Source organism: Doryrhamphus excisus, linkage group LG6 (assembly GCF_037039965.1).
Source record: "Doryrhamphus excisus strain RoL-2023G ecotype Guam linkage group LG6, RoL_Dexc_Guam_v1.1, whole genome shotgun sequence".
NCBI lineage: Eukaryota > Metazoa > Chordata > Actinopteri > Syngnathiformes > Syngnathidae > Doryrhamphus > Doryrhamphus excisus.
In genome coordinates, this window is record NC_136362.1 from 18,991,084 (window position 1) to 19,009,188 (window position 18,105).

Below are 18,105 nucleotides of genomic sequence, written 5' to 3' on the forward strand. Positions count from 1 at the left end.
ATAAGCAAGGCCTCTTGCAGCACTTCTTAAAAAAAAACGGGTGGTTGCATGGAACAAAAAGGTCAAGTTGTAGACCCAAAAAAGTTTTACCAGCCCTGAGCCAGTGGAGCCGACAGGCTGTCCGTCGAGACCATCCTTGGTTCAAATGAAGGTTGTTACTTGTGCTTAGCACAGGCCAATAACCATCAGACGCTACTTCAAAAGCTACTTCTTGTCTCCTCACCTCAAAATTGAGGGGCAGCTTTTGGCAAAATGACACCACTAATTAACAATAATAATAACTTCAGCATAAAAACACACAAACCACCACCAGCACCAGTCTTACCTACAGTTGTTATTTTACTGATGCCAAACCTCTCACCATGGTAAAGTCTGCTATGGGTGTACCTTTAAACAGTAAGTAGGAAATGATTTGGATTATATATAAATAGTTGCTATATATACATTTGTAGGACTAAGCAACAGCATGTTAAACAAAAACTAGCGTTAGTGAGTTCAAATGATTGAGAAGCCTGCAACCATGTTTGCTTAAAAATCCATTTCAACTGCACAATATTTGATACAGAGCTAATTGGGTTGAGTTTTCTACAGTTGGTCAGGTCTTGGTAAACCAACATTATGCGTCCAAACAATAATGTAAGACAGGGGTCTCAAACACGCGGCCCACGGGCCAAATGTGGCCCTCAGGACTCTAGTTTGAGGCCCCCGCCTTGATATGAAAGTTTAATGTTTGATATGGATGCTGTATGGTATCATGTACCCAGAAAAAATTATTACGTTTGATTAATGTTCATGTTAAAGGTTAAATAACTCTTAATAGTTATCCTCTCTATCTGTGTGGAAGTGGTAAGTTTTTGGCTATTTAAGTTTAAAGGAAATAACTTGAAGGCTACCGTTTCGGTCGCTAGCTCTCTAGTTTGCGAGTTAGCATGTGTCTCAAGACCCTGCAGTTGTGCAATATGTTGTTAAAAAAAAAGTATAAATGTGACTATAGTCGTGTTTTGTCATGTCTACAGGGCTCTAATAATGCTTTGTTCATTTTAATCTGAAAAAAATAATTTGTCTACCCACCAACTATATGTGGTTTCTTAAGTTTTTTATTATTTGCCGTTTTATTATTATTATTATTATATTTATTTATTACTGATTGATTGATTTTCTTTATTCTTGATTTGTTTATTTATTTTTCATCTTATTTTGTTCAGAAAAATAAGAATCAAGATATTTGAGAACAGTGGAACGTTTTATCAGAGCTTTTATTGTAGAAAATCGGAACCAAAGCACTGAAAAAGTTTGTATATTTTTCTGTTTTTAATAAATGCGTTTTTTTTTTTTTGGAAAACCTGATGCGGCTCAGCCTTGCCCAGACCCTAGCTCCAGTGGCCCCCAGGTAAATTGAGTTTGAGACCCCTGATGTAAGATGACCTGAATATACTGAATGGCCAGGTTATCCGTCCCGTAATCAGCTCTCTGGGCTCCTCAAGGAAATGGTAGTGGGACCTTTTTTTTTTTATTTTTTTTCACAATAAAATCACATTGCAAATCTAATCCTTATCTTACAGCGTCAATTAAAAGTCAATATTGTTGTATATGTAAAGCAATATTTTTGAGTCAGCTCCTGCACTGGATCTCATTAGAATGTGCAGGTGTACCTCCTCTTAAAGTCACATGACATAATGATAAATGACAATAAGAAATACAAAAAAACGCCTCCTGATTCTCAAACGACCGCACAGCGACACTTGTCTCCGAAAACGTGGATGTGGCGGGATGTTGTGCGCGCGCCCCCGCACGCAGCCCTCCTTCTTCTAACTTCCTCAGCCACCTTAAGCTCGTCCCCGCGAGCGCGCGCCCCCGCCGCTGCTGACTGAGAGAGGGAGCTTGTGGCGGTGAGATCATGTGAGAGTCCACGCTTGGAGAAAGTAGGTTAGCAGGGTAGACTGAGAGGAAGCCACCGTGGGGACTATTCTATTCTAGCCAAACACACGCCATTCACAGGCGCTTAGGATGACTTTCTTCACTCTGTTATTTCGATCGGAGTTGACCGAGCGATAGAGGACACTTGTTTGTCTTTTAGTCTCCTTGTCGCGTTTTACGAGATCCCGTCTGCGATAGCGGCGAAGTTAATATTTACTGAGCCACTTGGTGTTGCCTTCACGGTGCTTTTCCTTCCATCGAGCCTGTCACCCGCAGGACAACCAAATGTAGCCGAGCTCCCACGTCGATTTATTAACAAGAAGAAGACGTCAAAATGAGAGGTAAGTGGATTACGTTAAGTCATGCATGTTTGGAGCAACTTGGTCGGAGAAAGGTGGCGTGTTTAAACAGTGCTGGAGCTGCCAGATGTGTGCGCAAAGTCATTTGGAGTGCGCCTGTTTTGCTCCCAAATGCCCATTAATCCTCCATGACGGGATTATGGCACTCACTTTAAATTAAATAGCAGGGAGGGTCAACTACAGAGTTGCTGTGTGCCCAGTAAATTATTTATTTCCCCAACAAATTATTTATTTGTCTCAAAATAGATGAATTGTGTAAGAATGTATTAAAAATCAAAGAACATGTAATGGCATTTAACGTCAACAGTACTTCAAAACATGTGACTTTTTGCGTCTACATTAAAACAAATGTTATTTATGGTGAGTCTTTCTGCAAGTGGAATATGTGTCATAGAGACCATATGTACATTTTGGTTAGACATCCATGTTGGAGTTATGCAATACAAAGAGGGAGGGGCACGGCAGGAGGTTGTTGTTAACTAAAATCTAGAATTATGTCATCGAAATGTTAAGTGATTCTGTATACTGCTAAGAAGCTATTCAACTCCATAGGGGAAAAAATAATTTCACACAAATAGCAAATTTGTACCACGTCACATTTTTCTGGTTATCACTATAAAAAATCGAATATGTATGAATTAAATCTTTTTTTTAAATAAAGTAGTTTCTTTAAATGTATATCATGTCTAATAACATTCTCAGTTCGTGGTGCTTGCGGTGTTGTTGTGATGGCATGGCCGTGACAGCATGGCCGGCTGTGTGACTATACGGAGGGAGAGGGATCTGGCTGTTCCACTGACCTAGTTATGTCACCCAACATTATACAGCATGAGCAGCGGAGGGAGGGGGCGCGGTTAAGGGAAGCGCCTGCCGGCAGTGCTGCGCCATGTGCAGGCGCGCACTGACACCCGCCCTTCAACATGTCTTCATACTGCTCGTCAATGAACTTGAACTTGACCAGCATAGCCAACACTTAGCATAACAGGATATTAGCAATATGATTCCTTAGGATTACTTTGTATCACAGCATTTTGTTACACAACACATTCAAAATTGCATTCAGCAAATGCAAAAAATTAACAATAACATTTATTTTTTACTGATGGCTTGTTGATTGATTGATTGTAAAAGTGTGTGTAGCATTCACGTCCTGTGCAAAAAGGAACACGATAGGAGCTAAGTTGTTTTTGGCAGTCCGGATCTTTGTGAGGAGCAATGGGAATGAGTGGTGGGAGGGGGGAAGGGATGGCGAGTGTGGAAGAAGCAGAGAGAGGGCCCCTGGTGGTGGGAGGTTCCCCTTTCAGGCAGGATATCCAAATGTAAACAAACCGGAGCCCTTTCTTAGCACACAACGCTGGATATATGTAGGCTAGTCATTCAACCTGTTACCAATGAGAAAACATTGTCGAGTCTTTACTTTGAACAAATACATATCTGCTATATCACTAAATTGTTCAGTGTTTGCATTGTTTTTGCATGCTGACTGGATGGATGGATGGATAGATGGATGGATAGATAGATGAATAGAAAACACGGGGGCATGCAGGGTTCAAGAAAATAAAGGAATGGTACAGTAAAATAAGATACAAATAGTAAATACATATGGTATAAAGACTATAAACAGTCTATTTAGCCTATTAACCATCAATCAAATCAATCCGTTTTTTTCATTGTTTTGTACATCCTGGGTTGTACATAGGCGCCAATAGAGTACAATTCAAGTGTGATGAGTAATATTTGAAGAAATAAAAAATTACTTAATTTCAGTAGAGGAAGCTAGGATGACACTTGTGAGACAACTGTGCTTGTGCTGCACCATCAGCCGAGATGGTGCATGTAGCATTGCTAAAACAAAAAAACACATCATAGCAAAGTCAAATTAACCCTCTAATTGAGTGCCTAAATGATACAGAGAATTAGCATAAATCAGGACAAAGCGGTGATGTCAAAATGATTCTTCATTTTAATTTGAGGCAATGAAAAGAATGCAGCTTCCGTAAAGAACTCGGTCCAAGTGTTGCTGTAGGGCAATCGACAATCCTTATGGCGTGCCAATGAATCAACTTGGTCTGCTATTGAAACTAGTTGCGCAAGTATTGACATGTGTTATGCTTGTTGGTATGCACGTGACTGTGCGAGGGGAAACAAGTGGCTGGGCAAAATACATTTTTTACTCACTGACACACTGACACACTCACTGATCGACAAGCTGGCCCGCAGGCTGTTGTACAATTATTGGCACTTCCACATTGGATACCAAAAAGAGAATGCAGGAAAGAATAAAGTCGCTATTCAGACCCATATTTTTAAAACCCTTTTTAAAAGAAAACTTTAAATAAATGCATTGTTTGAATAATTTAAAAATATTTTTCCCGAAACCACCATCTATGGGAAAAACATTATATATGTGTGTCACCTTGTTTGTTAAATTTCCCTCATAGATTTTGTGAGCAAGTCAATGTGTTGGCGAATGAGAAATGTCGAGCGCTGCATGAGCTTTCATGCATCAAGTTAGTGAAGGTCAACTGTGGTATTCTGGGTTAAAAGTAAATGTTATCTTCCACAGAAGGTGGGTAAATGGAGGATGACAGCCAAGCTGTCCTCCATGATGGACAATCACTCTCACTCCACACACTCACTGCATTAAGGAGCTCCATTAGTGACAGGATGATACAGCCAAAGTGTGTGAAGGAGATGCAGCAGTGCAATAACTGCAATATACCTGTGGCTTCAATACCATTTACACAGCTGTCAATCGTGTATATAACTTCTTGATTGGTATTACATTGACTTTGCAATTTCGATGCTCTTGTGTGCTTTTGTACTCCACCGTTGCTGCTGTAAGCCTGGAATTTCCCCGTGTAGGACTAATAAAGGCATATCTTATCTTATCTCATCTTGAGAAAATAATGTCAACATTTCTTTTCTTCGTTTTTACTTTACCGTAGGGTTTTTCTTTCATTGTTAACCATTCTCCATATGACTTGTGTCATATCCCTTACCGCTTTTGGACAAGAGATTGGAGACATGCATGTTGGATTGCAACACAGATGATGGGTGGCTTGGCATCCGTACGATATTTCTGGCTCTTAGCACTGGATAAGAATAGATGTGGCCGCACTGAAACTCAATGTCAAAGACTGGGGAGAGGGGTGGGAGACCGAATTTCCTACTGTGTCTGTACTACGGCCATGTACAGTAGATTGGTCATATCTTCATGAAAAAACATGATCTGGTGTTCATTACTTGGAAAATAGTCTCTGTCTTTATTGGAAAGAAAAGGACCGCTAAGACCAGTTTTTCTAGTATTGCTGCTATTACATCTATTTTACTGTTATGCAACACCATTTTTCCAACGCAAGCTCGGGGCCTTTTGGAAAATGTTTTGAATATGGTAAGCTCTTCATAAAACTCCACCTTAAAACTAGTCTGTGGAGCACCGTGATTGTGCCCGCCTTCCTCCTCCCTCCCCTTGCAGTGGGAAAGTGTGTCAGTGGGACAGAATGTCCACATGGGCTGACAGGCTACAGCGCCCGAGCGATGGGTGACTCAGCCAATGCCAAGCCGGCTGCCGTCGCCACCCAGCCAGTGGGAGGGTGAGAATCCATGGAGGGCGGGTTGTCGGTGTTGCTAGAGTGAGCCGGCTGAATGAGTGTTGTGAGGAATGCTCACAGACGAGAGTTATATAATCGTGAGACGAGGGCGGGGGAGAGGAGAGCCTCACAGAAAGAGAAGGAGGGGGTGGAGGGTATTTTTTTCCATTACATGCCTGCAGCTGCCCCGATCAGTTGAAGTATTTTAGTCAACAGCTTAAGAACCTAGCAGACAACAGATCTGTGGTGCTTTTTCACGCTTGTAGTAGCATAATAATTTCTCCTCAGATATATCCATTATTGTACATTACACAAAATGCATGGTAGAACCATGTAAATTTTTTTAAAACATTCCGTATCTTACAGTATTGGTGTTTTTCCTTTTCCAAGAAAGAAGGCCTCTTTGTTCATGTCACTGTGCAACAGTCATGTGATTGCCTATCTGTTTGTGCACTCTGTTCCCTCACGGAGGCCGCATGCAGGGTGCAGACAAACACTTTTCAAGGCAAGTTGTCTTATCCCGTCCTGTACGCATATGTGCACATTGTGGAGCAGTTTGTGGGACTTTAAATGTTCTTTCACTGCAAGTTTAAATGTTGATAACTTGTAAATGTATGCCTGTTCCCAGTATCAGCTGCTATTCATTATAAGAATTATTAAGGGATGCTTACTATTTTATAAATAAGTAGTAGCCCATTAAAACAAAAACTGAAAGAAAAAATAAAATTTGTACAAAAACATTCCCTTGCTTTATGGGGTACTTGTTTTTGTTTCTTTTAAAAATAGGCCTATAACCTGAGTGATTCAGACTGCTGCCAAAGTGGACTTGTGTCAGGCAAAATCTTCTGCCCATTTTCGCCTTAAATTATTTGTCTATTTCAGCCTCACAAAGACCAAATATGCTGAGTTTTAAGGCTTGTTAAAGCCTGGCAAGCTGCATTTCGAGTCTGTTGGAGGTGAAAGATGACTCTCTAATAGCGTTCTGAGTAAAGAGAATTACAGCCACCTAACTGTGACAAGATAAGGCCACGGCAAGCCGTTTCTAGGTCAACAGAAGATACAAAGAATCCTATTTTGTTCAAGATTTGTACCTGGAAAGAACAAGACAGCAAAGCACAGATGACCTGAACAAAAAGACAGCCAAAGTTCACAGTGTATTAGGAGTGTCATAAAGTAACAGAAATGCTGCTTATCAGAGAGCCTAAAGCACAGTTTGCTGTTGGAACTGAACGCCTAACTGTAACTGAAAGTTAAATCATAAAACACATTCATATAAGTTGAAGCGAGGCCTCATTGGTCATCTAATTTAAATCATTTTTTAAAAAATGCAACATAGCACACACTCACACTCTGAAACAGGAACTGTGCACAGAAAAGTAATCCCACATTTATGACTGTGAATTGGTTCTGGATCTGACAATGAGAAGTCAGAAAACGAAGTAGGATTACTTATTTATAAATTGAACATTTTTGTAGTTAGACCATAAAAAAATAACTGTATCCAAATTTCTAAATACAGATTTTAATATTATTGGAGCCATCTAGACAAGAAATGACACCCTTATAATCACCTTTACACTCGTATCAAACAATATAGTAAGTATAAACAGAGGAAATATGCCATTTAAGACCTAAATAAAACTTGCACTTATATGTGTTGCAGTAAATGTGTTCCGAATGTGTGGAGTAGGAAGTGACATCAGTTGACTTTTACCTTGGCATAGGTTATGGCAGCAACAGTAGCATATATTATTATTATATTGTTAATATTGTGTCTGTTGTTCCAGCGATCAAGTTTCACCAAGTGAATACTGCATTTAGAATCTATTTTAGTTAATGTAGCCATGTTTATGATTGAAAACTTTTACTTACAGAAGCATTTTTTTTTTTTACTGAAGTCTATATTCAACAACAGTGTGGTTTATTAATTTTTTTTTTTTTTGAAAAAACGGTGATGCTGAGTGACACTGACAAATTCGAACCGCAATATGGCGAAGGGACTGGCGACCAGTCCAAGGTGTCCTCCGCTTCTTGCCCGAAGTCAGCTGGAATAAGCTCCAGCATAGCCCCACGACCCCAGTAGGATAACCGGCATAGAAAACGGATGGATGGACGTTGCGACGGATGACTTTACATGTGAACCGCTTTACTTTTGTTTACTTTTCATTGTCAAGTCCAGCATTTATTTTCTACATTCTGACCTGCTCAATTTGCTTTTGGTCCTTCAGCTCAGATCGAGGTCATCCCCTGTAAAATCTGTGGGGACAAGTCCTCTGGGATCCACTATGGGGTCATCACCTGTGAAGGCTGCAAGGTAAAGAAGAAACCCAATCACAGTTTGAGCAACTTGTCATAAGTCAAACATGCATATGATAATTGGGCATGTGTTAATGCATTGCTTTAGGGTTTCTTCCGCCGCAGCCAGCAGAACAACGCCATGTACTCCTGCTCCCGCCAGAGGAACTGTTTGATCGACCGGACTAACCGTAACCGCTGCCAGCATTGTCGCCTACAGAAGTGTCTGGCATTGGGCATGAGCCGAGATGGTAAATAGGATGGAGAACATACACACTTCCTATATAACCTTATAATTACCCTGTGTGGCGTACTCAAAATTTAACACAGCTGTATGGTGTCCGGCTTTGGCTTACATAAGGGAAGTTGAGGAGGTGTGGCTTCTTCTGTGCAGCCAAGTCCTGCATTCCCCCAAATTGAAGCTGATGCTATGAGAATTTGAAGCCGTTGCCGTTAATGTTCCACATCAGCTGTTGGAAGATGCCTAGCGGAAACACACACAGTGTATAGACATGTCATTATGTAACCGGGATACGGTGCCTGGAACATACAGAACAACAAGGATAAGGATATATTTCTGTTAAGCAGTTCTGTTAAGCAGTGCAGTTAAGTTTTTGTGTTTTCCCCGTCAAAAGACTTGAAAAAGTACACTATCGTCTCAAATTAATGGTAGGTTACATACACTGTCATGTTTTTATGATGTCACACAATTGATCACACCATGGAGAGCGGAACTGAACTATATTGCTTGGTGGAAGTATGGCTCACCATCAATAAGACCACTATAGTGACAAAATACACATCTTTGAGCTAAATAACCTCGATCCATTCAAACACATTTGGAATGAACTAGATAAGACACGGGCGGCACGGCGGTCGAGTGGTTAGCGCGCAGACCTCACAGCTAGGAGACAGCTAGAGTTTGCATGTTCTCCCCCGTGCATGCGTGGGTTTTCGCCGGGTACTCCGGTTTCCTCCCACATTCCAAAAAACATGCTAGGTTAATTGGCGACTCCAAATTGTCCATAGGTATGAATGTGAGTGTGAATGGTTGTTTGTCTATATGTGCCCTGTGATTGGCTGGCCACCTGTCCAGGGTGTACCCCGCCTCTCGCCCAAGGACAGCTGGGATAGGCTCCAGCACCCCCGCGACCCTTGTGAGGAAAAGCGGTAGAAAATGAATGAATGAAGTATATAAGACACTGTGAGCCAACAGGCCCTGTCTCACTCTCAGTTCAAACATCAGTGGCCTTTGTCTGGATGGATAGATGGATGAGTCAACGCAAGAACTGAGCACATAGTGTATAGTTGCTCTCGTATATACAGACCAAAATTACTTTTTAAATTTTTTATGGGAGCACATATGTAATGAAATGACGTAACATGGAAAACTGCAAACAAAGGACCAGCTGTTTTTTTAATATGATGTATGTTAGGCTGCGGCCAAGTTTCAATGTCTGTATATGTAATACACATACTTATTCTGAGTGTTTTCTCTCAACAGCGGTAAAGTTTGGCCGTATGTCCAAAAAGCAGCGTGATAGCCTCTATGCTGAGGTGCAGAAACACCAGAAGTCCCAGGAATGTGTGGGCTCTGGAGGTGGGGGCTCCACCACTCTGTCCTTACCCAGGGAGGACGGTGCGTGTGGCGGTGGCGGAGAGGACGGCGAGGAAGGTTTGAGCCGTTCCTACAGCAGCGGGGGCTCGACCTCCACCCTCAGCGACCTTGATGACATTGCAGCACTGCCCGATCTATTTGACCTGCCGCTGACCCCTGAGGAAGCCAGCGAGTACTGCAGCCTGGAGCTCCTGGGCGGGAATGGAGGGACCAGCACAGGAAACACCTCCAATTCATCATCCGCTTCTTCCTCTTCCTCATCCCTGTCCAATCAGAATTCCCCACAGCAGACAATGTTGGATGGGACAGACAGCGGTGGCATCCAGCTTCTGCACACACACTCTGACACACATCCACTGCTTGGGGACACACACGCACTGCTGGACCAGTTGCCTGATGACTGCTCAATAACAGACCTTGGTGAGTATTGACAATATCGTAAAACACACTTTGAACTACAGTACTTCAAATGCTCTAGGCTGAAATACCCAGAAGTCCCTCTTGACACAAAGACATGCTGTACTTTTCCTTGCTTGACCTTGACTCAGCATAATGATGTACGTGCAGAATTTGACACCGCAAAGCTAGTTTCACAGGAAGTTTTCTATGCTGACCTTAATTACTTACTTGAATGCAATTCATGCCACTACGTGCAGGACTTACAACACTGAAATTCGTTGTGGATTAAATAATTGTGTGACTTTGACGTCAATCCAGTGAACTCTAAGCAAACAAACATGAGAAAGGACGTTATTGTGGGTGTATGGGAGTGTCCATAGTCCAAACTAGGTGTGCTATTGGATAAATGTTGTTGACTCCTTGAGCAAGTATGTATGTAGTTGTAGCATAAATATTACAAACACCTCTCACTACAATGGTGCAAGATTTAATAATAAATAATTAATTGTCTGGTGAGTCTATTGTGGGAAATATTGTTTCAATGGGACAATTAGCAGGTCAAATTACTATTTTATTTAATTTACAATATCCTGCAAAAGCCTAAGGCCACTACTATATTAAGGATAAAAAACTGAATAAAAGTCTACCCATTAGAGTCATAACAAAATCACCTATTTGTTTAACCTCATCCACGAACGAGGAAGTAGTTTGCAAACTGAAGAAACACATACAACTTCTGATCAAAACTTTAAGACCAGTTGAAAAATTGCACAAATTGACATTTTGCAGAGTTGGATCTTAAGGGGGTATTAAGTGGAGCTTCGAAATGCAAAAAGAAGAAACGTGAATGAGACAAAAAACATTTTTACTAACCAATTTGTTGGAAACAACCATTAAACTGAAATAGGCTGTTCTTCAGCTGTTCAAACGTAAACGACCAAAACCCAGAAACCCTCCTTAAATAAAAATAAAATGTAAAAAAAAAAAGGACAGAGCAGCTGCGCCATTCTTGTTAATTACCTCAAAAATCAATTTGGGCATGCTTGATGGCAGTGTTTCCAGGAGGCCTTTGGGAATACTCCAGGTGGTGAACATGGCTTCTAGAAACGACGTCCATTTTTGGAAACTTCTTTTGCCATCCATCTCCAAATGTTCTCAATTGGATTTTGATCCTCTGGGGATCGTCCAGAGTTGTGAAGGATCTTTTTTTGGGGTCAACCACTTGACTTTTTTGTTCTATAACCCTCAGGATCTTTTAAGAAGGTTCACATGACTAACTTGCCGCATCCAACTTCAGCAGCTCAACAATCCAACAGCTCTCAAAGAGAGAAAGTTTTTTGTCTTTGCCATCAAGACATCATGACAGTGTGAATACCTGACAAAAAACTACACAATCCACATTTTGGCTTTTAAAGGCTGTCTTAAACTCAAGTCTCCTCCCATTTTGAAGCTCTACTTAGAACCTCATTAAGATCCAACGGTGAAAAATGTAAGTGTATCCTCCCCACTTCAAAATCCCATTAATTGTTATAATCCCATAAATTTATTATTAGTAGTAACTGCAAATCATGAGGGGAGGAGGGGACTTTAACATTTTAAAAAGGTGCATTCAGCTATGACCATGAGTAGTCTGCACTGCTGTATCAGTGGTAAATGTCGATTGGTACAGAGTACAACGCATGGTCACCCCACCATAAAAATTGACATGGTAAATAAAACCACTGTTACACACAGTCACCCACGCATGTTCTCCAACTCTAAACCTGCTTCCGTTCAAAGCCATTGATTGGTGAAATATGTGTGTGTGTTTTTTTGCAGACCGAATCACTCAGAATATTGTGAAGTCTCATTTGGAGACATGTCAATACAGTGCTGAGGACATGAAGAGATTCACCTGGGTGCAATACACGCCCGAGGAATCACGTGCTTTTCAGAACAAGGTACATATAATCTCCCCTTATATATGTTTACAGATTATTGGTGTGAATAACATCTCTGTATAAACAAACTTAAAAGTGGGTGAATGCTGATCCACTGATGTTCTGATACATTACATTTATTCTGTTTATCAGTCAGCTGAATGGATGTGGCAGCAGTGTGCACACCACATCACCAACGCCATCCAGTATGTGGTGGAGTTTGCCAAACGAATTGCTGGCTTTATGGACCTTTGTCAGAATGACCAGATTATATTGCTGAAAGCAGGTCAGTGTACATTCCAGACTGTGTACTTTTATGAATCCAGATCACATAACAGTTGTTGTACCAAAGTAAACAAGAAAGAAAAACTTGCTAACTTGAGTTCCTTGTTGTCTTTTTTTTTCTCCAACCTTCTCTTCTCTTGTGCCCCATTTATTTGGACATTGGGGAGAAAACATTATTCTGGAAAAAAAAATTGTTAAATTTTCTTCATATATATATATATTTATGTGTGGGGAAAATAACATATATTTGACAATGTACTGTATTTACTTTATGTAAATATTTGAACTCTTTAAAAAACATATCTGTGGATATATATGTTTAAATGGTTCAAATTGTCATATATATGCTGACATGACATGAATCTAAATCCAAATTTACATCTGTGTCTGTTGTTCATGTTGGAGTATCTTGGGCCCCCTCTGTCCTCCTTCCATCCACCTCCTCTTTGTGCATTTCTCCATATCTTTGCCCCTGTGGCTGCCCTTTCAGGATGCCTGGAGGTTCTGCTGATCCGTATGTGCCGGGCTTTTAATGTCAACAACAGCACTATTTTCTTCAGTGGAAAATTTGCTTCAGCCCAGTTGTTCAAAGCACTTGGTGAGCATCACATGGGAATGTTGTCACAAAAGCTCCAACACATTCATATTAAACTCTGGTAACCCTCACTACACACAAGAACAGGAATGTCCAAACTTTTTCCACCAATATGCAGACAAAACGAAGGATGCGTGTAGCCACTTTGAACATTTACTACATTAAAGATGCTAAAACCAAAATCAAATCCAATGTATCTGAACAAAACATCCACATCTTAGCTATGGTGACTAAGCACTGAATTTTTAAGATAAAAACCTGCATTTGATAAACTAACAAATCACGTTTTATATTTTTAAATGGTTCAAACAAAGTCACCAACTTGGCGTGTTTTCTTCATTTGGATTTCATCTGGGCAGCTCCATAACATCCTGAATAGTACTGAATAGATTCTACTGTGACTCAACACTGCCCCCTCGAGTATTAAGTGGTACTACATTTGTATTTTCAATGATAAACAATCTAAGAGGCTGCAGTACAGCACGTCACTGTTGCGTCAAAGCAGCAGTTCTTCTCCCTCAAGTTGTCTGATATTATTGCACTGCGTCTTTATTTCACACACGTAGACAAGTAGATTATAGATACCAAAATAGAGTAAAAGCCTTTGAAGTGGTATTGTATTATGTCTGCAATCATTATTATTATTATATATCATTATGTTTTTTTTTGACAATTTATTTGTATGTATTTTTGGTTTATTCAGGTTGTGATGACCTTGTGAGTGCAGTGTTTGAACTGGGTAAAGGACTCTGCCGGCTCCAGCTGTCTGATGAAGAGATGGCGCTCTTTAGCGGTGTTGTTCTTCTCTCCCCTGGTGACTATTTCCCCTCTTTTATTTTTATACTGTAGTGCTTATATTAGATTATTGAAGGTGATTTAATGTATTTAGTGTTGATTACAAAAAATTGGCCTCATCTCTGAGGCAAACATCTGTGAGAGGCTATAACACATTAATACAGTATAGCTCAAAGTGTGTCCTGCTACCCAATGTAACAATGTATCAATTGCTCAATAAAAATAATGTCATGGTGCATTAAATAATGTGCAATTATTGTAATTTTAAAGATCGGCCCTGGTTGACAGAAGGCCAAAAGGTTCAGAAGCTCCAGGAGAAAGTCTACCTGGCCTTGCAGCACAGTCTTCACAAGAATGGTTCTGAAGAGAAACTGGACAAGGTAAACGTCAACAGCATGATGCTTTGTGAATATACTGTACACTTATGCAAACATGGAATAACTTTATCTTTTCTTTCTTTGCAGATGCTGTCCAAACTACCTATCATGAAATCAATCTGCAACCTCCACATTGATAAACTGGAGTTTTTCCGTTTGGTCCACCCAGAGACTGCGTACAGTTTCCCACCACTGTACCGGGAAGTGTTTGGAAGCGAGATGTCGCTGCCCGACTCCACCATCAGCTAGGCAGACAATAGACAGACAAACTGACAGACAGAAAGACTGACAGCGAGATGGAGGCAATGTAGGGAAGGAAAAGGAGCGACAGAGTAGGACAAAGATGCTAAAGCTCAACAACCAGCAGTTAAAAGACAATCCATGACTTTAAATACTCAGTCTCCCGTGATTCCAAAGTAGTCCTCCACTTTCCGAGCAGGCAAAGCACCTTACACTACAGACCATGCATGCTCTTATGCTCCTCTGCGAATTGTAGCAGCACCAACAAGCAGACGCATGAGACATATTCAAGTTCAACATCCGATCCACTGTGGATCACCCAACCAGTCATGAATGTACCTCATTGACAAGCACCAGTGCACAAGCAAGAACCCAACAACAGTGAATGTATAACCCTGTCACACCGAGACAGTTTTATACATAGTCATAGAAAATAAGAATTCAGTATATTCATACAACATGACATCACCCTAATCATGTACTGACAGGGACCAAGGGACCAAGATGACATGTCAATCTCACAGCTTCACCTGCTCCAGCCACTTCTTTCATACACATTTTGCCTGTGTTCGGTGCTGCCTTGAGTAGGCTCTTGAGAAACCTCAGTCCCACACGTCCCCCTTTCCTTGCAAATGCCACTTGGAGACAGGGCAAGATGAAATTATCTTTAATTTATATAAACATTTATATACAAATATTTTAAATAAGAATGTAAATAGATGACTCTATGAGACTATGGAGAGTGTTAAGAGCGAGTGAGATTAGTTCAGAGCAAAAAGGTGGATAGAAAGATGTACTCAGAGGAAGCTGATATTTGGACTCCGGACTTTTTTCCTCTCTATATAGTACTCTCAGGTTTCCATGACAACAACCCTGCATCCCTTTCCCTTGACAGCAGTTTGGGGGGTGAAGAGACACTTGTTGCAAATGCAAGCGGAGGCAGCGTGTCCACGCAATGGAGAAAACAAATGGCCTTTGTTTGGCATTTAAACTGAGCTCTGATGTTGATGACTCCGGCCCCTGCCTCAAGAGAGAAGAGGACAAATAGAAAAGAAAAAGCAATGCATACTTCATGAACTGCATAAAAGAGGGGACACACAGGTCCCCGAGATCTTTCTAACCAGCAGTCAGTTGTACAATTGAATCACTCTTGTTAGTCTCACTTCTTTAAAGGTCCTGATGGTCCACAATTTGTATCATAACCCCTCCTTGCTGGTTGGAGCAACTGTATTACTTGTGCAATTGCTGTTCCTCTCCCCCTTTAGTCCCAAACCCAACACTCTGAATGAGAAGCACTTATACTTCCCTCTCTCACTGGACACGAGTCTAAAGCCAGACAGAGCGACCAGCTGCCCCCCTGAGTTGGGCCTCAATGCTAGTCAGACTTTTCTCATTTATCTTTTTGTTTTTCTGTCAAGCAAAGTCCCTCAAGGCCGTTTCAGCTCATTTTACGTCAGCATAAAAGTCCAAATTTTGCAAGTCGTTTTAACATTGAGATGATAATGTCTTACTCGGGGAGCTGTGAAGTGTTTTGGGCAGAGTCTGAGGGCCTGCCGCCAGCCACTCAGGGAGCTAGCTGTGATCTCTTGTCCTTTTATTACCAGCCTTGTACTCACCGTGTACACCTTTGCACCCCACAACCATAATCACTGTGGACGTAAGTTCTATTTTTGTGAATGTTGCTCACAAATTGTCAGAGCCCTTCTCGTTTTTGTCCTAATATTGTAACATTCAAATTTATGAGAATTTACATAGGAAGTAAAGAAAAAAAATCAATTGTTTAAAGATCAATTTCATTTTTTTTTTGCTGTGATTTTCACTTATTTGTGTTTTATCCACTTATTTCTTTAAGTGTCTCCACTTTTGTCTTGTAAAGTCTGTAATCTATTTTTTTAATTGAAGAAAAATTACGAAACAGTACAGACAAAAAAAGACTAGTTTGTCTCCCTTTTCTTTCCTTGTATGAAAAAATGTACAAGAGGTATATTAGTTCAAGAATAAGTGAGTCAAACAGCTCAATATATATTGTTGTCCATTGGGATACATCATATGTGGTTTTAAGAATGTAATAAATGGTTTCTTTCTTTGGACGTGTGTCTCTGTGCCTCAGTTTGTATCTCTCCATACTGTACATCGATGTCATTTTGAGGGCAGATTATTAGATCATTTAGGTGTGTTTGTATTGGGATTATTAAAATCCTCAAAATGCAACTAAAATGTATTTTTGTGAGAGGCATGTTTTTAAGCAAGACCAACAATTTTACAATATAACATGTCTCTGAATTTGTTCTTTTTAATAACATATTACTGAAGCTATCCAATAATAAATACTATTAATGCGACTTCCTGTGCGGCATGACTTTGCACTGTACTCCGTATCTTTTTTTCTTTTCGCCGTCTTCTTAGTCAAAGGGTTTTGTTCTGCAGAATTAGCTAGCTGACTATGTGATTAAAGGAGGGTAGTTTACTTCTTGACATCTCAGCGGCCCGGGCAGGCTACCACATTATCCAGTAATAATGACCCCAAAAATATCAGGATGACAGCTAGTACTAGTGCTGACCATCCGCAAAAAATGGATGCATAATAAGTTTTATATTTTGAACATTACTTTTAACACTGTGATTTCTGTAATGTTTCACTTATATCAGCAAAACAAAATGAAAACACATTTTCTTCAGTAAAGAAATGTTTAACAGCCACATCTGGTTCCCGAGCCATATAACCCTTACTCCTAGTTGACATCAACAAATGTAACCAATCATATTGTTTGTACATTGTATCAAATTGTTCTGTTTTTAAAATAAGTCATTTTTTAATCGTGTCTTAACCCGTGTATCTACGTAGATGCATATTGAATTGTTTACCACAAAGAGATTGATTGTAAAAGAGATCTACTTATTACAGATTACGACTTCTTTCTGTCTGTGATTAAATGTATGTTAGTCATGGACAACGTGGGATTAATCACGATTAACTCATACGCAACCAAAAACGTACTTTTCAACCCGAACACCCAACACCAAAGACATATGTATTTACACAAGTTTAGTGCAGTTTGAAAGGGGACCGTCAGCTTTTTCCACTTTTCTGACCTTTCAGAGAGTCACCTGCTGTACAGCTGGTGACTTCTTTATATGGGCATGCCCGCGTACACGCTGAGAGGTTACTAATCACAGTGGCATAGGCGTGCAAAGAGCTCGGCCGTGGGTGCTGTAAATTATAACTGACCGTTTTAGAAATCCAAGGAAATACAGCTGGAATAGGATTCTGGAAGATCTAGAAAGCTAGAGTTATCATGTGTAGCTGCTCTATAGGAGTTCACAACTCAATACAAAGGGCCGAAAATGAGCATAATAGGTTCCCTTTAAGTTGTAAAAACGGCCACAAGGTGGCAGAAGTGCATTTTATCAGCGCTTGGCATGCATGTTTCGCTTGTAATAAAGACTCCACAGCAAGCAAGAAGTTAAAAAGCATGGAGGTGTGTAGCATGCACAAGTTTAAATTGAAAACTGCAAACAGTTTATGGTTTTAAATTTGTAAATATATTTTTATTTTCATGTAAAACAACCATATGTTGTGTTGTTTATGTTGTGGCATAGTTATTTATATATTTCTGGCTAAATATAGATGGCAAAATTTGTGTAAAATTTTAATTTATGCTTGAAATGTATCTTTTCACAAAATGCTGTTTTTATGATGAAAACTGAAATTT

At 40.2% G+C, this 18,105-nt stretch overlaps 1 protein-coding gene across 1 annotated transcript; it reads left to right on the forward strand.

The window, feature by feature from the left end:
- The first annotated feature begins 1,857 nt into the window (after positions 1-1,857).
- Positions 1,858-16,482, forward strand: LOC131124948 (nuclear receptor ROR-beta). The gene is made up of 10 exons (XM_058065960.2): positions 1,858-2,258; positions 8,098-8,183; positions 8,274-8,415; positions 9,669-10,202; positions 12,000-12,121; positions 12,254-12,386; positions 12,876-12,983; positions 13,684-13,794; positions 14,046-14,155; positions 14,240-16,482. The coding sequence occupies exons 1-10, from the start codon at positions 2,252-2,254 to the stop codon at positions 14,399-14,401; spliced, it is 1,515 nt and encodes a 504-aa protein (XP_057921943.2). The 5' UTR covers positions 1,858-2,251; the 3' UTR covers positions 14,402-16,482.
- The last annotated feature ends 1,623 nt before the right edge of the window (positions 16,483-18,105 follow it).

Bases quoted from the DNA above. Each gene is read 5' to 3' on its own strand.
- LOC131124948 (XM_058065960.2), top strand. The intron at 10,203-11,999 runs GTGAGTATTGAC...GTTTTTTTGCAG, and splicing joins CTGCTCAATAACAGACCTTG to ACCGAATCACTCAGAATATT. The intron at 13,795-14,045 runs GTGACTATTTCC...GTAATTTTAAAG, and splicing joins TGTTGTTCTTCTCTCCCCTG to ATCGGCCCTGGTTGACAGAA.